A 23627-nucleotide genomic window follows, 5' to 3' on the forward strand; every position below is an offset into this window, starting at 1 on the left:
GGGGAATGCTGCCTGCTCACCTATGCCTGATCTGCCTTCACCAGTCTCATTAGAAAAGCTGGGGAAGCCCAAATCTCACCACAGCAAAAAGAAACACTGAGGATGCTCTGGGTAGCAGTGAGGGAGCCCTGGGTGGGGGGGGAGCTTAGCCCTGAGCCTGGGAGCCATAAAAGGGACGAGTGGCAAAGGACCGAAGGGAGAAAACTGGCAAGAAGGAGAAAATGTAAGTGTAAATAACTGTGAAGAATAAAACTCAGGAGGAAAGGGATGGAGAGTCTAGCAGAGGGATCCAGGATGTTCCTGAGCCTGAGCTGGGGCTGCAGACACGTCCAGAGCGTCCGTTAAGAGCTGACGATTGCCCAACGTAAGCCAGGGCTGAGTCAGGGCTGGGAAGGGCGGTGGCTGCGGGGTGAGGCTCAAAACCACCCCGGCTCCTGCTTTGCCACATTGCACCGCAGCCGCGCTGAGGATCGAGCCCCTTCCTCGCACCCCAGCCATGGTGAGTGATCCTGGACCCTGGGACGGGGAGAAGAGGCGGCTTCCTAAGGGCAGGAGGGCGATGGCAGAGGAGCGTTTCCCGCAAACGGTCCCGGAGCTGAAGGCAGAGATGCACTTTGGCACGGGAAATGGCAGACAGTGCCAAGGGCTGAGCTAAATCTCTGCCGGGAATGAGCCCTGGGCGCGGGAAGAGGGTGCAGAGCTAGAGAGGGAGAGCAGAGGGTCCCTGCGGGTGTGGGGGACCGGGGGGGGGGGGGGGGGGCCGCATTGGTGCTGTTCCCCCATCCCTTCCCCTCCTTTTTCCCGCTGATGCTTCAGACTCGGGGCTGCAGCTCTGCCTCCACCGTCCCCGTTCCCCCCACACCAGGGTGCAGAGGAGCCACGAGCTGAGGAGCCATGGCTGAAGGAGGAAGCAAATCAGCTCCTCTCACATTAACCAAAAAAAGGCTGAATTGAGCCTCAGGCAGGGCAGGATGTGGCACAGGGAGGCCCCAGGCAGGGAAGGGCAGATTCCCCCCAGCTCTCTCTGCAATGCCCTTCCCCAAAAACTGGAGCCATGGGGAGGGGGAAAAGAACCCCACATCCCCCCATCTCCCTCACCTCGCCCTGTCCATCCCCCCTGGAGAAGCCAGCCCAGCTCCAGCCCTGCCTGGACGCAACAGTTGGGGAGTAAACTTTACTCGACTGTTTCTCTCATGACTCATTTCTCCTCTGTCCAGACAGGGTAGGGAGGGGGAAAGGGGGAGGCAGGCTTATCTTTCCAGAAAAGCGGCTCTAGCCAAACCGTGCTGGAGAGCACGGAAAAAACTAGTCGCTGCGGTTGCAGCGCAAGCTCTTCCCAGTCCAGAACGCTCCTCCGATAGGAGCTGACACCTCCCGAGGGGATTTTCCATGAACCACTCCCCAATCCCCTGGGTCCTTCCTGCACCACAGTGCAGTGCCAAGGCATCAGAGAAATTAATACCAAAGAAAAATGCTGCTGGACAGGTTGAGCATAGGAGAGTCCTTGAGAAAAGCAATCGCAGGAGGCCCCCCCTCAGCCCAGCCTTCCGCCAGAAACAGAGTCAGGTTGCTCTTCCGTGAGCCCAGAGCTCCCCACAGCGCTCGCCTGAACTTGCTCTTGCTCCTGCAGCCCACGGAGACTGAACGCTGCATCGAGTCCCTGCTCGCCGTCTTCCAACGGTACGCGGGACGCGATGGGAACAACTGCACGCTCTCCAAGAGGGAGTTCCTGGCCTTCATGAACACCGAGCTGGCTGCCTTCACGAAGGTGAGCGTGCAAAACCCAGGCCAGAACTCTCCAGTGACACGCGCTTTGGCCCCCGTGCAGCAGTTAAAGGCTCTGACCCCACAAGCACCGGCCACACCTGGGGCGGGGGGGGGGTTCAGTGAGGGGGTCCTTTACATCAAGGCAGACATCGAGTCCCATCGCTTTGGTCTTTTGCAGAATCAGAAGGACCCAGGTGTCGTGGACAGGATGATGAAGAAACTCGATTTGAACAGCGACGGGCAGTTAGATTTCCAGGAGTTCCTGAACCTCATCGGGGGCATTGCAGTTGCCTGCCACAACACCCTGGTTGTTAACACCCCTTCCCCTTAGCCCTGGCTGCTGTGACTCCCCCGCTGCTGTGAACATTCCTCGAACAAGACCGATGCAACGCTGGAAGGAGTGCCCTTAAGATGGGGACATCCCCATTCCTCATTTTTACATATAAAATAAAAGGTTTAAAATCCTAGCATAAGGCCCCCATTCCTCATTTTTACATATAAAATAAAAGGTTTAAAATCCTAGCGTAAGGCATGGTTTTATTGCAGCGTTATGAGCGAGGAGAAAGCGCTGGGAAAGCAGTCAGGCCACTGAGGGAGCAGGATCTCCAGGTTCTACCCTCTGCTTCTCCACTGATGCGAGAACATGCGTGTTCTCATCCTTGTCACTATGATCTGTCTGGCTTCGGAGATCCTCCAGCCTGTTAAATACTATGGGGAAAGGTACAGTAACACTAAAGGCTACAAATACGCAAGGTAAATGCAAAGACAGGAACATTACCAGTAAGGATAATTTGAGCAGTGGCAACAGCAATTACACACTAATAATTAGCAGAAGCAGCCCCTGCTGGCATGATAAATTATTTCAGGACTACAGCCTCCATTTTCTGGAAACTTCAAAACCTTCCAAGTTTGGTAGCTTAAAAGTGCAAGAGAGGGGAATGGGGGGGGGGGAATGACAGGAAATCAAGTCTAATCTCTCTTCTATCTTAGTAAGACCAACTGAGCTACAAAACAGGAAGATCAAGATGGTCAACTAACTTTATTCATGAGAGAAGCTGATTATTTTGAGAAACGTTGCTAAGACAACAAAACAAAAAGTCAACACTAGCGCTTGGATGCCGAGCTGCTCTTTTGCCACTTCCGAGGGCAGCAGGGACAGGCTCTGCGCTGGCCCTGGTTCCACACAGCGCCGCGCTCCCCTGAGAGCCAAGCCCTGTTTCTCCTCCTCTCCAGGCTGCAGCAGAATCTTTGAGCTCTTCTTTCAGGAGCCCAATGTTAAAGGACGTAAAGGGGCAGTTGCCACCTCTCAAGCGGCTTCTACAGAGCGCATGGTGTGGTAACCAGGGCTCAGCAAGAGCCACTCACTCTGGAAAAGATCTGCCTTGAGACAATGGTACAGAAAAACCTCACATCAGCTGGATTTGGAAACAGAAACGCAAGTTGCTACTACTTGGAAGCAGCTAAGAGTCTCACTACAGCATTCCCAGGTGGGGAAGAGCAGGTAAGACACAGCACAGGCACGGCTACACTAAAGAGACTAGACGAGAAGCTGGAATGGTGGGAGGTGAAAGTTTCCACACTGTGCTGTGAAACGGGACTGTTTCCCTCTGATCTCACACCTCCCCAGGACAGGCATGCCCTAGCGGAACTGGAGCGGGCTGATCCGCAGCCCGATGACATCTTTGCCGATCTCCGTCACCTGAGGAATAAAAAGGAGATGATTAACGCTTAAAAGCAACTCAACAGCCCAACCCCGTACGCAGCATTCAGAGCCTAGACGGTTCTCGAGAATGCACGCTGCCGATCCCTGCAACGTCAGTCCCTGAAGGCAGCATTTAAAAGCCAACAGTATTTCACAATTCCCAAACTGTTCCACCTCACATGCCAAGTCCTCCAACGTCCAACTTGACCCACAAGCCATGCCAAGTCAGTTTAGGGGAAGCATGGGGGAAGCTGCTGGAGGGGATTCTCAAGGGCAACATCACGGGTTAGGTGGTAACAGAGGTTGAGACTCCCTTACTGTAGTGACGCGGCAGATCTGCCCATGAAACTCGGGGCAGTAGCAGGCTCCGCTGAGTGGACACTTCTCCACGGGTTTGCCACGATAGATGGGTCGGTAAGAGGCGGCACAGATGTCAAAGGGGTTGTGCATGTCATAGTTGAGCTGGTAGGTGTCAGTGGGATTCTTCTCACATGCTGACAAGATCTTGCGAGTCTGCAAAAAAAAGCAACGCCGTTGACCCAAGGGTAGCTAGGACGCAGTTCAAATCGGGTCTGCCACAGCAGATATTTCTGGCCATGCACCTCACAGACGTACCTGCTGGGCCACCTCAGGCTTTGGACCCAGCTCCAGCAGCCGACGGGCAAAAGTAGCAGCTGTCTTGAAGTTTTTGAGTTTGAAAAAGAGGTTGAGAGCTGTACGCAGCACCAGGATCATGTGGACAGGCTGCAGGTTGGAGTGGGTGAAGTAGGCAGCCATCTGCATTAGAAAGAAGGAGGGAAAATAGGGATAGATCACTACTAACCACATGAAAAACTGGGTGCCCTGAAAACGCTGCAAGAAACCCCTCCCGGGTAACCACTGCCACATCTGCTTGAAAGGAGGAAATGGCAGAATTCAGGATCCCCGATGCCTTTTTAAACCCAAAGGCTACTTCCCCCTCATCTCCCTCCTAGTGAAGAAATTCACAGAGTTTCTATACCTCGCAGATTCGCTTCTGCTGCTCCAGGGTCTCTTTGGGAAGCTTCTTCCGCTCAATCTCCATCGAGAGTCCTACAATATACTCCCGGCAAATGGCTATCAGCTGCTGGGCCTTTGAGAGAGGGAGACGGAGTCAAGTATTTCGCCTCCTGCCCCGGAGGCATGCAGACAGCGGACAAAAGAGTCTGCCTCTCACCTCAGCAATCTCCTGCTTGTTGTCCACCACCAGCAAGGGCACGCTGAGCAAGATGGAGCGGAACTTCTCCACGGCCTCCTCAAACTTGCCAGCCGTAGTGAGCTGGTAGCACAGCTGCAGGCGCTGGATCAGGTCGTTGAGTTTCAGTCCAACAGCAGGGAGGGCGTTCTTCAAACCAGCTTCTTTCCTGGGGGCACCAAAGAGGGGTTGGGGGTACAAATGGGACCACTGCAGACACCAGCAAGAACACGCACACCGTCAGCTCGACTGCAACTTGTCAGAAATGTTTTGACCGAGGGCCAAGCTGTTTTTCTTTGCCATTAGCTTAGCACAAAAGACATCTGTGCTTCCATAATTCTGCCACCCACAATGCCCAGCTCTGTCTGCATTAGCGCAGGCTGGGAAGTCTGGCTTATTTTTCTACAGTGGCTTCCAGGCACCACTGTAAAAACACACCTGTGGTTCTCTAGATGCCTCAGGCCAGCTTTGACAGAGGCAGAGCATTAGTGCTAGAAAACACAGCATCCCAACTGCCTCACCCTGGTTTTAGTCTCTAAAAAAAATATGAAAGCAGTTATTTAACATCTTTACATCTACAGGCAGCAGAAAAATCCCAGTGAAGACAGAATGCTCTGTATTTATATCCCTCCATATTTATATCGAGCAAACAGGCAGGTTCCTCCCTTCACAACAGAGGGAGGAAACATTGCTGGCTACAACTGGCAAGGAGTCTGGGAGGTATATGGCACAAGAGAAAGAGCACAGAAAAGGAGGTAACCCGATTGCTTACCAGTTGCGATGTGGATATCCATACATGGTAGGGAGACATGGCAGGGCTTGGTAGGTGGTACGGCCACGGGCATAGGTCTGAAGGAACAGCTGCTTGTAGGGTCCGAAGTTTGTTACTCCTACCTGATCATGGAGGAGCTGAAAGAGACATTGATCTGCTGAGTAAAAGTTGTCTAGGGCTGTACAAAGGCTGCGCAGACATCACTCAGGCTCACAGCACCTCTTATTTTATACCCAGAGAAAACAATGCACAACATGATACACAACAGGACACAAAATGAAGCTTCAGATCAGAGACAAAAATACACAGGGACGAGGGCACAATCTTTTCCCTAGAAACTCCAGGGGAAACTTACCCTCATTGCTGTCTCAAAGGAGCCTGCCAGAATGTGGTCAACGGGAAGCTGAGAATTGTTACACCACACCTACAAGAACAGAAGGGAAACATATACAGGAGGAATTGTGTATACACACATATTTGTCTTACCTGCCCTCATCACCCCTAATTCCCCTTAACAAAGTCCTTATGCTGGGCTCACAGATGAATGCTAACAAGGACTAAACCCAAAAAAAAGAAGTGCCAAAGTGGAAAGTTTCTGAGAGAGGCAATCAAAGATTTGTGACACTACCTGAGCTGGGCTGGTGCCCTTGGTGGGTGGCACAAAGAATCCATCCTCTGCTGCTCCTGCCGGACCAGCAGGAACATCCTGGGGAAACAGAGAGAGCAGTGATTAGCGTGGAAGTTTCCAGCACCCAGATGAAATCAGAGCTGGCCACAGCTGTGGTGACCAAGTCTCTGAAGAAGCCCAGAACACCTTTCCCACCCCACCACCACCACAAGCTGTCATTGCCTTCCCACGTAACTACAACTGGGTGACTTCAGAAGCCTCCCAGAAGCCTCCTACCAGTTCAGGGGGAAGATCCAAATCTTCTTCGACTTCCCATCCACCTCCTTCTTCCTGTCCTTTACCTAGACCTTCCTCTCCAAAGCCCTCTCCAGCATCCACAAAGCCATCTGCATGGAAGGGGCAGGGGGGAAATAGTCAGAGCTCTTACACAGGCACACACTTAGACTTCTGCAAGAAAAAACTCTTGGATTCACCCACCTTCATCCAGCTGCAACTCTGCATCTTCTCCCCAGCCTTCGGTGCCAACAGTGTCGATATCAATATCAGCAGCCAAGGCACCCCCTTTGCCTACAAAAAGGGCAGAATCCTTCATTTACTCATCTCCAAGTGGGTCAGGTGTTCAGCAAAGAATTATGTTGGGCCAGCACCCTCCCCTCCAAATGTCAAGTCCCATCTTGTGCTAAAAGGCCAAAGATTTGACAGATTTGCCAAAGACAGTGTAAATGCCAAGCCGGGTTCCAACCTCTGCTAGTAACACACAACAAATCTGAGGTTAACAGCAACAGATCAGGAGCCACAGAGACAAGTATCTCCATTCTGCACATCCCAGCTTAATGCAACTTTCCAAGTACAAAGCAATACCTTTGCTAGCAATTGTTCCTTCAAAGAACCCCTTGGAGACAGTCAGCAACGGCCAGTTGGTATCCAGAGGCATGACAGGAGCAGGAGGCTGCAGCAGCTTTGCATTGTGATCGATGTCTGGAATCTGAGCAAAGAGGAATGGAAAACAGTTAAAGGCCACATCAGGAAAATCCCATTCTTCGACCTACCTGCCTCTAAGCGGTGCAGACAGTCTCAAGCCTGATAAGCAGTGACTGAAGTGGAGATGGATCCTCCCTCCCAGAAAGGAGCTGCCTAGCCAGTCTCGCTAACACCACATCCCACTGTCATCTTCTTCCCAAACTCCAGAGCTCGTGTAATGAAGTAGGAAGCATTAAATCAGTTTGCTAACCGTTTCCTTTTCAGGATCAAATGTTTCCTTCAGGCTTTCAGCTTCCTCATCCAGACCATGAGTTGCAGCCGTGAGGTAGGCCAGGGACTCTGAAATGGGATGTAACTAACATAAGTGCATGTTCTTCACCGCCCAAAGAAAACTTCTCATGGCAGCACACATGGCCACACTCTCACGAAGGAAAGATGAGCAGCATACCAAGGTGCAGAATCACACCTGGAGGGGTGTCATGGGATTCAGGACTAGAATGTGCAGGCAACGACTGACCATTTGAACATGATCTACAGTTGACTCAGGTCTCCTGGATGATATTCCAGCTCTTGGGTTACTTTCTGCTCATCTGATTCAGTTTCTCAGATAAGGGATTACACTGATCCGCCTCCAAAAATTACTGTTCATCCCAAGAACCTCTCCAGCTTCTCTCCATCCCACAGGGACATCGATTAGTCTGATATTACTCACTTTGCCCACAGTTCTTCAGGATCCTCACTCTCTCTGCCACATCTCCTAGATACAAGGCATTCTGGTAGTGGCCACTCATATCTTTACGGATCTCAGCTAAGCAAAAAGACAAAAAAAAAAAAAGTCACAATAGCTTTGCTGTTCTTAGCCTCCACTGTGATGCCGCTCCTTCCCTCAGATCCTCTTATCTCATTCTTCTTTGCCACCACCCTGGCACTCACCTATCTTCATCATCTTCCGAAGCTTCTCCAGATTGCCAGTGATAAGATAGAGGAAGGAGAGCCTATCAAAGTTCTTGGTGCGCTGGTAGCACATCTCCACAATCTGGTGATTTCCCTGCAGCAGTGCCACTTCTCCCAGTTTCTCCCAGCAGTTCTTGTCATCCAGAGCTTTGGCTGCTTCCAGAGCAATCTAACAAAAGAATTGACATGGTTACAAGGGCTTTGCAGAAAGCAGTTTTCTCTGCAGGCTTCTGTTAATAATGTCCGTGATGGAAAGCAAGGATCACCGCACTAAATCATTCCCCCAGCTGTGGGCCTGTGCCTTAGCAGGGCTACTATCATCCTCAACAATATCATACTCTTAACTAATTCTTCTTCTTCCTGATATTCCTCCTTGCAGCAAAAAGTAAGGCTTGCAAGCGACACCCTAGAGGGGATGTCTTTCTCACAGCACCTGCTGCCACCTCACCTCAATGTTACCACACTCCAGTGCCAGACTGAAACGGGTCTTCTCATCCTTGACAAAGTGCAGGGCCACCTCTGGGTAGCCTTTTTTCTGCAGGTACGCAATGATGGACTGGCCCACAAGCTTAGCGTTCCGCACCATGTGCAGCACCTGCAAACAAAAGGTCCAGGCACTGATGCTGTCAACACCACTTGCGAATGATTTCCCTTTACCCTCAGGTATAGGTCAAAGAAGACCACAGGCTTTCTCATGCCTCCTCACCTCATCATACTTTCTGTTGATCAATGCCAGCTTGAATTTAAATTCTGTGGGATCGATAGTGAGGACCCTGGGGCGGCACTCTCTGTCCAGGCAGTACACGTTGTTCCCCTTCACGCGGGTAACGTAGATAGGTAGGTCCAGGGTGCGGATGATTCCGTGATCCCTACGCCAACACACAGCACACACGTGATGTGCATGCCAACGCAACACATCTATATGACCACATCCCCTACCTCAAAGGAGGCTCAACACTCTATACGTTATTTTAGCCTGCAATATAAAAGCAGGCCAGCCATCCAGCCCAGCGATAAAATACCAGTGCACAGGGTAAGCAACCAAATGCGAGTATTTAGCTCTAGCTGTCTTTGGGTAGCTCCATGCTGTAATAAAAGCGCCGTTTCACAAGCACCAGTTTTGGTGTCTGCCAAAAAAACCCCATGGCAATCTGCACAAGGCCTGCCAGTTCGAGGACTCAGCACACGACTCCCAGACTCACCCTGTGGTGACAGCATATTTGATGTGATTGCTGGTGGTATAGATGAAAACACCGCTTTCATCCCAGGCACCGCTCTTGACACGGATGTTTTCATGGATGTTACACAGCGACTCCAGCTTCCTGTTGCAGATCATGATGGCTGGAGAGGAAAGCCAAAAGAAGTAAGGCTAGAGAACCCTCTACTGTCAAACGTCTGCCTCTGAATTACGGCTTCTCTCTTCCACAGTCCCAGCCACAGAAACTATATTCAGAGTGGCAGACACTAAGGACGTGATGGCAACCACAACTCAATTGTCACCATCTGCCTTTGTTTTATGAAAGAGATTAGCTGGATCATTATGAGGAGTACAAGAAGCCCTCTGTTTTACGAGCTTACAGAAAGGTTTTGCTGAAGAGACAAAGTGGCAGGGCCCACACGGTGAATGTCTTCAGCTGCACCTTCACAGCTTGCCATGGCACTGAATGGTTCCTCTAGCAAGCACTCTACTCCCAACCGAGGAAGGACCCAGTGTGTGCGAAGTTCCAGGCAAAACACCGTGTCCCCCTGCCGCTTACCATGCTTAGCCAGCAGAGCCACGTGGGACATGTCAGCTGACCAGATGACGTATTTCACCTTGGAGATCTTCACCGAGGCCAGAGTTCTGGGAAAGGACAGCACCGACATCAGCGAGTTGAACAATACCCCTTCACAGCAAGCTCTATGATCAAGCTCTGTACGATAACTACCAGCATCCGATATCCTGAACCCAATTTGCAGATGCTCTGAAGCCCCTTTTTGCCATTCTGGAGCTTTAAAATCATGAGGCAGGACTGAGCATCTCTGCAGTCCAGTACAGCAACACAAACCTCTCTCCATACCTGTGCAGTAATAAATGTATTTGAGTGACAATTGACTTCAAAACTCAGATTTCTGAGGGGTGTTTAGGGACAGATTTAACAGAACGAGGGAAATAAGGTATTTCCAAGCAGCATTTGCATTGCTTAATTTACTTGTAACTGTCCCAACAATACCAGAAAGACAAAGGCATACAAATAAGCAAATGAGGGAAGTTCTGGGGCACAAACAATCAACATACACCATATCTATCTACAGATAATCCAGAACCTTCTCAAGCCTAGGCCAGAAGCATCAACTCCTTGCCCGTTTCTTCGTGGCCAGCAACACGTACGCCAGCACAACCATCCTGACAAAAGAATATTTTGAACAGATATAAAACGTAAGGGACAAGACATCAGGCAAGCTTAGCTTGATTGAGTTTGGGTTTTTTGATTTCTCTCCATTTTTATAACACCCGATTCTGTAGTCACAGGATTTACTGGGGTATGGCACACATCTCCCTGTGATCAATGGCACGATGCCTGCAGCATAAATTGCACCTTGGCTATGTTTACACTTTGCTCTTCGTAACAGTTGTTAGCCGTGGTTTGGATCAGTCTGATGCAGCCTGCAGCTGATGCTAAATTCTGGAGTGCATTAATAGCTATTACTTGTCCCCAGAGGGCATACGCCAGCAGGATTACAATATTAAAACTTCTCCCGGCAGACTGGATCTTACCGCTTCTGCTGCACGTCGAAGAGGGTGATGGAGTCTGCATCTCTCAGTAACAGGTTCCCTGTGCCAGCATAGAAAATCTCATCACAGTTCGGCACCTGCACCTTCTTCGTGATCTCATTCTTCAGGTTTTTGATTAGGATCTGCCATTTGATGAGAGGAAATGTAACAGCACAGGACAGTTAGGTAGATTCTACAAGGAAATTCAGGATGTTTTAACTCAGAATTTTTGTATAGCTGAACCTCAGTGACAAGAGGCCAAAATAAGAGCTGCACCCTTTCTCAAAGCAGGACCAGACTTTATCCTGCTAGAAAAACCCAACCACAAGCTTGACAGGGTGCAGACAGAGTGTATCCCACCGCTGTCATTACTTGCTGGCTGATACAGTTTGCAAACCCTCTCTACAATGAGCATATGAACCAAGTAAATATTAGGGAAAAGTGAGAGAGAACACGGTGTAGATAGAAAAAGGAAATGAGGAAGCTAAGAGGGGAGAATGGCAAGTGGAGAAGGGAAAGAAAGGAAGAGTAACAGAACAGGCATGAAATAAATTTGAATTTACTAAGCCAAAAAACACCCTGAATTAAAAAAAGAAAAATACAATATCCTGTATGGGGCAAAGACTTTTCTTCCCCCTCACATCAAGTAAATTCAAGCAGGGAAAACTTTCCCAGACTGTCTTTCCCCCTTCTTTCTTCTATTGCACTCCACAAGTGAGAACAAAGAGCTCTACTAAAAATCTAACCTGTATTTTCACCATTTCCCCATTACTTCCATGCTATGAAAGTGACCTGGGTGGCTTCACAGCCCTGTTCCGGTCAGCTTTCATTCCTGAACTCACCTGCTGTAGCAGCTTCCAGCAACTAAGCTAAGATTTACCATCAAATACATTAATATTTCAACTCATTACATTTTCAACATACTATATTTCTTCGTGTATGCCTGTAGCCCACTCTCTACCAACAATGCTTTGCCAGTCTACTTGTATCTCCAATAATTCTGTTAACCCAATCTCCATCTGCATGCTTCCAAATGACAACATCCCCCGTTAAAAAGATGACCCTATTAAGCTTGTCCCCTTACCGAATGCATGCGATCCAGGACTGCAAAGCGGTTACGAGCTACCCACACAGCTGTTAGCCCGGAGGAACGTTTCCCTTCAGGGGCTAGGGAGAGAAAACACAGGCAGTGAATAAAACCTCTGGCAGGCTTTTACAGCAACACATTACTCAGTCTTGTTTGATCCCATCTTGGCTGGTGTAGATGCTTCCTACTAATTCATGTTTAACCTGAGGCTATTCACAAGACTCATTTCCTCCCCCCCGATGTCCTTTCAGATCTCCGCGTGGCCAGCGCCAGCCCTTCTCTCCAGCCAAGGCACAAGACAAGTGGTTGGCTGTATCGCCAATGCCACTGCTTGGCGCTGAAGCGGGCCATCCTGGGCGACAGCACCGTCTGTCAAGCTAACGAGCAAAGCCTTGCTGGCCAAACGAACTGAGCAGCGAGGGTCCCGGCTTCAATGTAAGCCTCCCCCTTTTTCTCTCTCCCCCCCCTGCAAACTGATATAATGAGCTGGAGGAGAAAGGCTGCACTCTCCCCAGCACGCAGCTGTTCTCCCAGTTTTAAAATGCTAATACAAACACAGCACTCGGCACGTCAGACAGCACAGAAAGAACGGGACTGCAGGATGCGCTTCAGATGTGGAGAAGGCTTTGTGCAGCAGCGGAAGGGAACAGAGAAGTGAAGCAAGAGAGCAGCTGCTGTTTTGGTTAAAGAAAAATTTTCTTTAGTTCTCAGCCCCTTTTCTCACCAGTCCTGCTGCTCAGCATGAACACTTTTGGAGACTTACGTGCTAGACCGAGTGCTATTTCAGCAAGCAGAGTGCCATTTGTGGCAGATCTACACCCTAACAAATGATGATTTCAACTTGACTGCCTCGCCCCTCCGCTTTCCTTTACTACTCAAGACAAGAAAGATTTGTCTGAATTCAATTCCCAGCTCTGCTTGGGGTTTTTCTGATGGCAACTTCACTCGTTTTTCTGAATATCCACAACTCAGCGTTTTTCCTGTCTTTAAATCTTTAACACTGACTGTAGATCAGGCAGAAAGTAATTGAAACATATTACCCAGACGACTGTTAAAGAGTGGTAAGAAAGCTTAGCTTCCCTTGTAGGTCAGGTAAATAAGCCGAAGGATATGAGGATGACAACTCCAAGGCACATGTTAAATAACTAACTACATTATATTCCTGGACTACAGATTACCTATATAGCAGCTTGTTGGAGAAGACACTTATCAATCAGCAGAATTTTATGCTGCTCTTGAAAAATGTATTAAAAGTGCACAGTTTTCATGAGGCCTAGACATTTCTTCCTCTAGAAGAATAACCCCTTTCCTCATTTAAAGGGTCACAAGCTAGGCATACCCAGACAAGTCATCTCTGAGCGTCTCAAACTAAATATCTGAAATATATTCAGTAACATTTAATGTATAAAAAGCTCCCTTTCTCTTGCTCTCTCCAAATACACCTGCTGGCTGTACTCAGCCAAGAAATCTTCCCTTCATTAGACCCGCAGAAGTCAATAAATCTATGAACAAATGAGCTGGATTCCAGTCTAACTCATTCATCACTCCCACTCATTTCAAAATCTTTACTGTCGTGACGACAGAGGCAGGAGGAACCAGCTGGAGTTTCAGATCCCAAATGGAATACATAGTTAGGAGAAAGAATTATATTTTTTTTTCCCCTAAATCATGTTTTGACTTGTAAATTGCACAAAACTGATCTGGAATTTGCCGAGAGGAAGAATGACTACTGGCACCCTGGCAGCGTCACTTTTACAGCCATTTTTCAGAGTATAAAACCTCTTAGAACAAAACATATCTAGTTAAAATCCATCTATGTTGACAAGCCAGGAAGGCTGCCTGCTGCGTCAAAAGGGAAAACAGAAAGTTCCTAATAACAAAATTATAAAATATATATTTGTAGCAGTAAAAGTTTGGGATGAACATGAATTTTTCAAGTCAGTATAGTGTGATATAGTGAGCAGGAAGCCTGCCAAATGATGCGTGCTGCAGGGGCATTGGGAAACACGGAGAAAGAGTCCAACAAGAGAGGCTTACAGAAATGAAGGGGGTTTTATATATAATACACACACACAGTTGGAGAGCGGAGGAGGAGACAGTAATAAACACTCACAATGATTAATGTGAAATAAGAAATGCCTACCATCCGGATTCTGGGAGTCTGCATCCTTGGGAATGGTGTATAGGTCATAAGTACTGTTCTCTAAGTTGCTGGCTCTCTGCAGATAGAGGGAGGGGAAAAACACGTTTTGAGGTAGGATTTCACAGAACCAACATTCACAGCCCCGTGGAAAGTTCTTTAGCACATGATGCAGCAAAGCTGACTTACTGTGCAGAGAAGGACAGCGTTCTCGGCTGGGTTGTACGACATGTTGAACACAGGGAACTTGGAACCACTGAAGAAGAGTCATGAAGAAAAGAGAAAGTTAAAGTGGACCAAGACTATTTCTACCTAAGTCACCTTCTGGAAAAAGCTCTTAATTTTCTGAAATATATTGAGTACCAGAAAAAGCTCAGTTTTGATGAATTTACTGAATCAAAACCACTTGGAAACACTGTGAGAACATCAGTGTTTCATAAATGAAAGATTTGGCATTTCAGTTTGAAACTTGAAAAAAAAAAATAAAAATCTATGCACAGATAAAAAATGACCTAAAAAACTTCCTGTAGGCTTAGTAAATTCATCTGACAGAAGAGTCGGTGGAAACTGAGGAACGTGAATAAAACACCACGACCCATCTGTAAGCGAGAAAATAACACAGGATTCAGGACATTGGCAACGCCCCTTGTAACACAATGAGCAACCATCTCCTACCTTCGCAGCTGCATGACAGCGACGTCTTTTGAACTGTTGAAATCAAGCTGGCGGAGGAAACGGTCCTTCACATAATACAGCATGTTCCCATGCACAGCATAAGCAGGCCGCTCGCGCTCCAGTTTGAATACAATCATGCCACCGTCATGGCCTGAGAAAAGACATGCGAGAATTCAAACACGTGAATTAAATCCTTGGCTCTTCTCATTATGAAGATGACACTACCCAGTCCTTCAAAACAAGAAGGGGCCAACAAAAATCATAACCAATGACTGCCAGCCACATCTGCCACTCCTCAGCCTGACTGAATTGATTCCATGTCTTTCCTCACTTAAGGGCCATGTTCCCACCCCCCTTTAGGTTTTCTAAAAAATCTGACACTCTTCTAGAGATAGTTTGCCTCACTGTTACAAATTTCTTTAAGCATTACTAGTCCAGCATAGGTTCCCCTAGGATCTGTCCCATCCCCTCTTAGCCTTAGAGCATTTCACTAGTTAATGCACAGTCTATCTTGTTCTAGCTTTGAACTGCAGCCGATACAATGAGATTGTCTTCCGCTCACAGCTCTCGGACACTGCAGGAAATTCAGTAAGGATCTTTTCCCTACAATGCATTTAATAAAAGCATCTGCAGGTCAGTGCGTTCTGCAAAGTGTGCTAAAGAAAAGCAAATCCTACATGGGTTTCCTGTATGGAATACATTTTCTCTCCACAGCAACCAGTCTGACACTGAGTACGAGTTTTTTTTACCTGCAGCAAAGAGGTTGAGGTTAGGATGAGCAGCCAATACCCAAAAGCGATCGTGATCACGCCGAAAGGTCTGGACACCCGTGCTAAATGTGCAACAGGAGGAATATGGAATATAAATAAAATGGAAACCTTGGTGTAAACTTCAGTTCCCAAAATGAAGATCCTAAGCTTTGCCATACAGACCATCTCTAGCGTTCAGCATGAAGAGTCCACTGAGAGCTCAGCACACTTTATTCAAAGCTTTCTGTCAATAATATACTCTCATTTAACGTATTTTCAGGAGTAGTATCACTAGACAAGCCAGCCCTCTTCCCCCTGCCTTCAGATAATTACAAGCCTCGTGCTTGGCTGTCTCAAAGGGACAGAAAATGTAAAAAAACCATGACTTCTCACTCATGAATTACCAACACTAGCGCTGATGTTTTAAGAACTGCTAGTGTTCGGTTTCTGTAAGAATAACTGTAGGTCTTTCACACGTGTAAAAGCTTTCATAGTAAGACTGAGTCAGATGCTTGACAAGCACTAACCGTTTAGACATATCCCAGACACGGATGCTCTTGTCTTCCGAATTGCTGAGGATTAGTTCCTGCCGTGGGTGAAAGACAGCGCACGAGACATTGTTGTAATGCCCCCGGCAAGTGTCAACCTCCCAGGCCTTCGATTCTAACCAGAAGTGGAAAAGAATGAGGAAAATAACGCTTGAACAGGTGAAGCTCCGCCATAGCAGAAGCATAGCAAGCACTTTATTATAAAGCAAACTGCATCAGCCACTAGTTACTATACCATCCTCTAATTTACATTTATGATCTCTCTCTAACCGCTAGCACAGCTCACCTAAGAGAAACAGGTAAGACAGATTACTAAAGAGGTGCTAAGAATTGTACATAGTTTAGCTGGACTGAGCTTACAGAAGCACAGCCATTCCTGATGGAGGGCTTCTAGCTCTGGAATCACCTCCCTTTCTTATTCCGTTGGTGAATATTCAAAAAACTTCAGTCAAGTTTTTCTACTACAAGCTTCTCCTCAGCAGCACGTGCAAATCAAAAGCCAGAAGTGTCTGCGAGAGAGCCGAGCTCCCCTCAAACTGCAAAAGTCAATGCTGCTTGGGATTATTTACCACACAGACATGTTTGCAAAGTGTAAATTACCTCCAGGTTCAGCCTACAGATGTTCAAATACAAATTTCAACTCTCAACCCCCTTCTCCCTGCCAGCCCCTGGAAAATCCTCTTACCATTCATCCGCCAGATCTTCACTTGCCGATCATCAGCTCCTGACACAATAAGTGGCATCGTGGGGTGGAAGGCGGCCCAGTTCACCCCACGATCGTGGCCCTACAGGCAAAAGAAAACAGTCACTAGAAGCAATTTGGTGACTGAATGGAACGAGCAAAGGAAGAACGAAGCAACAAAGACTGCAGACAGCCTTGCCGAGACACGGCTTTCGCTATTTTTATACATCACGCTGCTCATACCGAATGCTTACAGAAAGTAAGATTATAGATGCCCGCAATAATAAATGTTGTGGATACCATTCTTCACCAGTAGAGCAAAGGTGAAGCTCGGCAGCACAGCAGCACCACTTCCTAGCTTTAACAAGCCGTTACGGAAGGTTGTCACTGCTATCATCTCCTCTGTTGCTTCCAGTAACACAAGGTAATAACATCTGCTATTTAACTGAGCTTTTGGCTGTACAGAGAAAACTGTATCTGTTTGGTTACAGTGCAAACATCTCCAGAATTCAGATTTCAAACTGAGAAAAAGTAATGTCATAATCTGCAAAAGCATATAACTCTATAGTGTTGAGTCAGGTGTTTCAACTCTTTTTTTCCTCTGCTATTTCTCTGGGCTTTTAGAGGATCATATGTGTCGCAGAGATTTCATTAAATAAATCTGAAAAGGCTTGACTGCACACACACATTAACACCGTACCTCAAGAACGTGCTTCACAACTGCATCTGTTGTCCCAAACAAATCCACCCCCGTTATTCCCCTGACATCGGATTCCACAGCTCCAGGGGACAGGTTCTTCTTCCTTAGGCCTTGTGGGACAAAGAGGAAGAAGAAGCAGGGTGGAGGAAGCAAAAAATATATTATCAAGACAACGTTTCTAATTTAACAAGTTGAGCGCTCTCCTGTACTGTTTACACACATCTTCAGGTGGAAACTGGGTGAGAAAAAGGGTGAGAAACATCCAGGACTCCCTTCCACTTCCTCCAAAAGCGCAAGCTCAGATTAGACGTACCAAAAGGAAAGCCTGCAATGCAGCAATTTGGATGAAGGATCACCTCAGCACACTGGGACGCAGACAGCGGCACCTCAGCAAAGAAGGACCGACACATTCTGATTTCTCTCCCTCTCACCCCTTTGCTAATCTGAGCTTGCACCTTTCCGGGGACTTTCACCCATCCCACTTTGTTGACCTCTTGGTTTTGGACAATCTGCCTGGACGCAAAATACTTTCAGGAGCTAAAGCTACATGAAATAGAGTCTGTTCCCACTTCTGAAGAAAGCTAAGTCATCCAAGTTAAAACAGACCTGTATCTCCTACCTTTCATGAAAACCCAGTGGAACACAGTAGGGGAAGTGAGAATGGAAAAAAGCCTCTGCTCCAACAATGCACAGGGAAAAGACAACAAAATACAACACACTTAAAACAAAGCTTAGAAAATACGCTTTTCCATTTAAAAGTACTTGGCCGAAGATTGTTATCAGGAAATTTATCAAGGATAAGAAAAACCTGTCCAGGGTAAAAGCAGAATCGCACTGGCATGGATGCCAACAGAGAGGGATGAGTAAGAAGAAAACAAACAATACCACAGACAAAAATTATTGTTTTCTTGCTGCAACTGTGATAGCTCAACACCTCAACAACCTCTCTGGCAAAGTTAGTCTAACGAAACCAACACGTTAAGCAGTGTCTCACAGCGAAGCACAAATGCTCAGCTCATTGAGGTGCACATACAGATGGTTTGGGTAATGGTGTAGGACTTGAACGGCTGAGTAGACGCTTCTACAAAGCTGACAGAAAATATCCCAGAAAGGAGGAATAAAAAATATATAATCCAAGAAAAATGAGTGAAGAAACACAAAACTTTTGGAAGAGAAAATACTTGAGCCTTTGACAAGCCAGTGAAACAGGACTGGGACACAAGTGGAAAATTTCTGGCGGAACTGCACAAATCAAGAGGAAAGGCAGGACACTCACAGAACACACCAGCCTCCTGTGTGGCTCTGGGGAGGGAGCAGGGACAGAAAAGGGACTCGGAGCAGAAAGGCAGATATTAGGCATTCTGAGGATAGCTGTTAAGAAAAAAAAACTGAAAAGGAGATTCAGCTCAACATGCTCACGAGCACTCAGGAGAACAGGTATTAAAATAACCAGAGTAAAGGGGCAACATGCTAACTGTGAAGGACAAGTTGCAAGTTAGGAGAGAAGGAAGAACACAGACAGTCCTTTGCACATTCTTTTGCTCTATTCTCTTCTTCAATGGAAACTAAAGAGGGCTCTTGGGTACAGAGTCTTTGGGTGCGGAGCTCAGGTTCCTTCCTGTGCACGTAATCCATCCACATCAGTGGGCAACTGGAGAAGCGCAGTGGAGGCTAAAGATGGTTTTTGCCAGCCACCACCATGCATCCACTGAAGGTGCTTGAGGAGTGGTGGTCTAGGTCCACGGATGCTATCTGGGGACTCTCAGCTCAGGTCCCCCCAGTCCCAGGGCTTCTCAGGTGATCCTCACTTAAACTGGCCATCCAGATTGATTAAACAGAGCTCTGACAGAATAAGGAAGTTTCCTACCAAGTATCAGACATCTGCCAACCACGAGTAAGGTTAAACAGGAAATAGTGCATGATGTTAGAGCACACACAAAAGCACTCTGATCAGGGCAGGACCACTAACATCCTCCTCGGGGGTTAATACTTATAGAGACAGAGAAAAATAGATTATGTTGTAGTTTCTGCACGTTAATATCAGCATCATGAGCAAGGACTTCATTCCACAGCACAGGTGAATAATACAACACAAACGTTCATGCATTTTAATATATATAAACAAGCTTATTCTGACTGCATTCACACAGTCTCTCTCAGGAGATTAGCATGAAACAGACCCTTTAACCTTGAGGATACTTGTTTCACACTGAAGATCCTTTATCGGAAGGTTTCAAACTAAGGAACACTATCTGTATAGGAATTCAAAAAAACAGAGTCATCTTCACATTCTGGTGCCCAGTACGGGTCACGACCCTCATCCCTCACACTCTCGCTGAGGCTGACACTTTTGGGAGGAGGATTTTGGAATGTGACCTTTAAACTCATTTAACTGAGGGCATCAAAGAACCAGTGCTCATAATCCTAAAACCTGCTGAAAACAATTCCCACTGATGTCAGCAGAAGCTGCAAGTTAACAGTAGCACTCAGAAACGGGGTTAAAGCTCGACACCAAATGATGCTCTCTAGGACTAACAGACATCAGAAAACTGGGGAAATAATCTTTCCCAGGAGACTGCTAGAGCCAGAACAGAATCCTGCTAAGGACATGTCACTTTGGGGAAAAATTGGGGAGTGGAATTGTATTTTGAATCTGTTTCTCATCTCTCTGTAGGTTTTTCCACACACTAGCATTCTCGGAGTGTCGTGTCTGACTGGAGCGACAGCTGAGTCAATAATTCAGCATGTCTCTAAAACCCCTCATCACATATCAGTTGAGAAAAAAAGGTCTGTACTATCTCCAAACCAATTTGGCAGCTGGAACGCTGCGGAGAGAGAATGTTTTGTGGGAGAATGCAGCAGCAAAGCTTACTGGCAGAATAGCTGTTAAACTCCCCATGCTGGCAGTACAGAGAGGGGGACAGGTTTTAAATAACCAGGATATCCTGTCCCCAGCCCCTGCTGTTGACACAGCTGGCCGCGTCTGAGCGTGTGCTACAAATAACGCAGCGTGCCCAACCAAAACTGCAATGGTGAGAGCGGCGGGTCAGATCAAGTCTGTCTATCCTGTTGTAACAGCACCAGTACTGTCTCCTCTGCCTCCCACCAGTCCTTTATCTCCATCTAATATTTTCTTTGTTTAGGGATCCAATTCATTCCATTAAGTCACCTTCGGGCCTAGGTATAACTGCGAAACAGCTACGATATCAGCAAAGTACTTTGGAGTTTTGACTTGCAACTCCTGCTCTAATCTTTAGGCCACGCTTCATTGTATGAAACGGACAAGCAGACTGAAAAAAGTTGAAAGAATCCCTAATAATATCTTCCTGTCACTGTCCACAACTACGCTACCAAAAAAAAACCCACAAAAAACTAAAATTACCAAAACCCTACCCTTTCTGCAATCCATCGAGAGGCCTTTTTATCTTTCTCTCAGAACAAATGACTTTTTGCTGCCTCTGACAGTTTTTTAAGGGAACAGAAGGTGATCCAGAAATTTCTAAAATCCTCCTACAAGTCTGGCACATCTGCAAAGCTGATCAGGTGACAACACCACGTCCGTTCTGACGGCAACACTTGTTGCCTATATTGGCTATAAAATCAGACTGGGAGATTAGGTTGCAGAATTTCCACCTTTAGAAGTTTTTTCGGTGGCACAAAGCTACAGCTCACCTCACCTACTGTCGCAGAAGACCAGCTTCAAGCAAAAGGGTGGACTAGATGACACCCAGAGCTCCCTTCCAGCCAACACCCTACGACTTCATGGACACTGAGGGGAACAGGTCCCCGTCAATAGAGACTTTTTAATCTTCTGTGTGAGGCTCCTGCAGTCAAGAGGCTACTCTTCCTGCCCCCAGATCCGAACTGCTCTTTCCTGCCTGGCTTGGCTTTCACCAATTGCAGTTTTGAAGTGGGTTTTGCCACCGGGTACCCCCTTGGTCTGGGCAGCTCACCAGAAATATCCCAAACGCGCACAGTCTGATCCAAGCTGGCTGACACTACCAGGTCCTCAGAGGGGTGAAACTGGGCACACATCACATAGTGGTTGTGTCCTGTCAGCACACTACAACAAAAAGGACAGAAAAGACCATTTAAACATAAGATATATTAATACACATTCCAATAAGCTCAGTCTCAGGAGGGATGATGAGGAATACAGGATTGCTAAATGCTACTCCTCGAGAGTTAGCGTGACTGAACACCGAAATCGTCTGCTCTTACGGAGAGCATTCAAGGGTTGACTTTCTGATATCAGTAACTTCACAGCCTTCGGCGCTAACACATACTATTTCAGCCTCAAAAAATTTTCAACCAAACAACATGTCAATTTATGAATATAAGTCTGGTGGCATCAGAATAAACGAGCAAAAGACAAGATTCTCGGTTCTCTATCAGTTCTATTCCTTCAACTAAGCACGGTTTCCACTTGAAAACAAAACAAACAAAGACAGCTCGCCGCCAAACCGTGAAGTTATTTTTTTAAAGCACTCGTTGATTTTACCAAACACAAGTTCTGGACTGCCAGTTCCAAACCCGAATGGTCTGGTCATCAGAAGCACTCAAGATCCAGGGATATTCCTAAAAAGACAAAGTATTCGGTATATGAAGTAATGTGCACCCCAGACATTACCTCCCCACATGGTATTTTTCAACTGCCCCCAGGAATGATTACTTTTAAATCTTATTTTAGATCTCATAGGCAGAATTTATGCCTCTTACAGCTCTACAGAAGGCCACCATATCTGGAGGGCACTCATACCAGCAAATCCAGCACAATTTCTTTAGCAAAGATTCCCATCCAGGGAAGCAAAAGAAAGACTCCCTTTCACACACAAAGAAAGCAGGTAAGGGGTAAGGACGAGAGGAGCTTACATGGTGGAAGAAGGTAGTGCGAATATAATCCAAGTGCCCAAGCAGAGTGAAGAGACAACGGCGCAATTTGTAATTCCAGACCTGTACAACACCGAAGCAGAACAATGATGGTACATGCCACTATCCACTACATTTGTTGCGTGCATTCTCATATTTCAGTTCATCTACAAGGCTCTCTCTCCCACTTTAAAATGTGTTTCTAATGCAAGCTACAACAAGACTTCAACTTGCTGCAGTTAACTCTAACGTCCCTGAAACGACACAAACACTATTTCCCTCCCACACACGCTCCTTCTCATCTTTTATCCAGTTTCTTTGCACATTTGCTCCCCTGGATAATGCCTTTTAAAGAACAAGGGCTAAAGGGGTAAAATTTTACCTTTATTTTGTAATCATCTCCTCCAGAAACAAACAGAGGCTGCTGCTTGTGGAAATCAATACCTCGAACGGGTCCTACAAATAGGAAGAGCAGGTTGGACACAGCAAGATGGCTGACAGCTGGAGCATTCCCTTGTACCACTTAAACACTACAGTTTGCATTCCTCCTCGTTCCTGCTGCTATTGATAAAGTAAGACTTTCAAAGCAACAATAAAAAGTCACGTAACAGTCCAAGATCCTACTCCCAAACCCATTCCTTTCCTCCAAGATGCCTGCAGCAAAACATCCAGGCCCTTCGGATCCGTTTTTACAGGTAACATTTTCACAGCAGAAACAAACCCACTACCCTGCTTTATGCGTGCACAAGCAACGTTCAGAGCCTAACGAACTGGCTACAAAGAAACACGGGCTAAAATAGAGAGGATCGGAAGTCAAACAGGCAGAAGCCTCAGCAATGCTTCTGCAGAGCTTCTCTTCCTCCTCTTGCACCCCCGTCTTCCTCCACAAGCAGGACCCAACACACCTCCCCCAGCACACTGACCGTCGTGCTCATCGAATTTGTCGATAAGGGTGCACATCCGATAATCCCACAGCTGGATGACGCCATTGTGTAGGCTGGTGAGGATCCACGGCCTCTTGGGGTGAAAGCTGAGCCCTGCCGAGGCACACAGAGACGTGACAGCGAGGCCTCCGCACACTTGAGGGCCTGGAGCAGCCCTGGGGTGAGCCGCCCTGGGGGAGCCGCCCCCCAGGGACCCTCGGGCCGGGTGGGAGCTCCCGGCACGGCCTCCCCAGAAGTTTCCCAACACGGCCCCAACCCGGTCCCGCCGTTACCTTTCACCCGGGCCGACTTAGTCTCGAACTTGGTCAGCATCGCCCTCCACCCCAACCCTCGGCACCGCCACCGCCCTCCACGTCGGCGCCCCGGAAGTGCCCCCAGCTAACTTCCGCTTCCGCCACCTCCTTAACCATCGAGTCTCGGTCCTCCGGCGGTACAGAGCGGCTTTTGGCGGCGCCTGCGTG

At 47.4% G+C, this 23627-nt stretch overlaps 2 protein-coding genes across 2 annotated transcripts; one reads left to right on the top strand and one right to left on the bottom strand.

Annotated features, from left to right (window-relative positions):
* The first annotated feature begins 357 nt into the window (after positions 1-357).
* S100A11 (S100 calcium binding protein A11) lies at positions 358-2234 on the top strand. The gene is made up of 3 exons (XM_075737314.1): positions 358-499; positions 1631-1768; positions 1946-2234. The coding sequence occupies exons 1-3, from the start codon at positions 497-499 to the stop codon at positions 2096-2098; spliced, it is 294 nt and encodes a 97-aa protein (XP_075593429.1). The 5' UTR covers positions 358-496; the 3' UTR covers positions 2099-2234.
* Positions 2235-2787: 553 nt separating this feature from the next.
* COPA (coat protein complex I subunit alpha) lies at positions 2788-23587 on the bottom strand. Its single transcript, XM_075737315.1, has 33 exons — positions 23439-23587; positions 23146-23259; positions 22605-22678; positions 22226-22306; positions 21855-21931; positions 21307-21416; positions 17354-17463; positions 16657-16756; positions 15951-16086; positions 15424-15506; positions 14675-14825; positions 14189-14255; positions 14003-14078; positions 11857-11939; positions 10776-10915; positions 9775-9860; positions 9220-9358; positions 8724-8886; positions 8466-8612; positions 7997-8186; positions 7776-7871; positions 7314-7402; positions 6944-7067; positions 6560-6649; positions 6359-6468; positions 6083-6160; positions 5810-5878; positions 5455-5591; positions 4665-4851; positions 4470-4580; positions 4085-4246; positions 3788-3982; positions 2788-3466 (listed from the first exon to the last, which is right to left on the bottom strand). The coding sequence occupies exons 1-33, from the start codon at positions 23476-23478 to the stop codon at positions 3407-3409; spliced, it is 3675 nt and encodes a 1224-aa protein (XP_075593430.1). The 5' UTR covers positions 23479-23587; the 3' UTR covers positions 2788-3406.
* Between the last annotated feature and the right edge of the window lie 40 nt (positions 23588-23627).

This window comes from Balearica regulorum, chromosome 28 (assembly GCF_011004875.1).
Source record: "Balearica regulorum gibbericeps isolate bBalReg1 chromosome 28, bBalReg1.pri, whole genome shotgun sequence".
NCBI classification, from domain to species: Eukaryota; Metazoa; Chordata; class Aves; order Gruiformes; family Gruidae; genus Balearica; species Balearica regulorum.

Excerpts from the sequence above, each read along its gene's own strand:
- S100A11 (XM_075737314.1), top strand. Across the intron at positions 1,769-1,945 it reads AGCTGGCTGCCTTCACGAAG|AATCAGAAGGACCCAGGTGT; the intron begins GTGAGCGTGCAA and ends GGTCTTTTGCAG.
- COPA (XM_075737315.1), bottom strand. The coding sequence starts at position 23,478 with ATGCTGACCAAGTTCGAGACTAAGTCGGCCCGGGTGAAAG. Across the intron at positions 5,879-6,082 it reads AGGGCACCAGCCCAGCTCAG|GTGTGGTGTAACAATTCTCA; the intron begins GTAGTGTCACAA and ends CTGTTCTTGTAG. Across the intron at positions 4,852-5,454 it reads GGATATCCACATCGCAACTG|GAAAGAAGCTGGTTTGAAGA; the intron begins GTAAGCAATCGG and ends TGGTGCCCCCAG.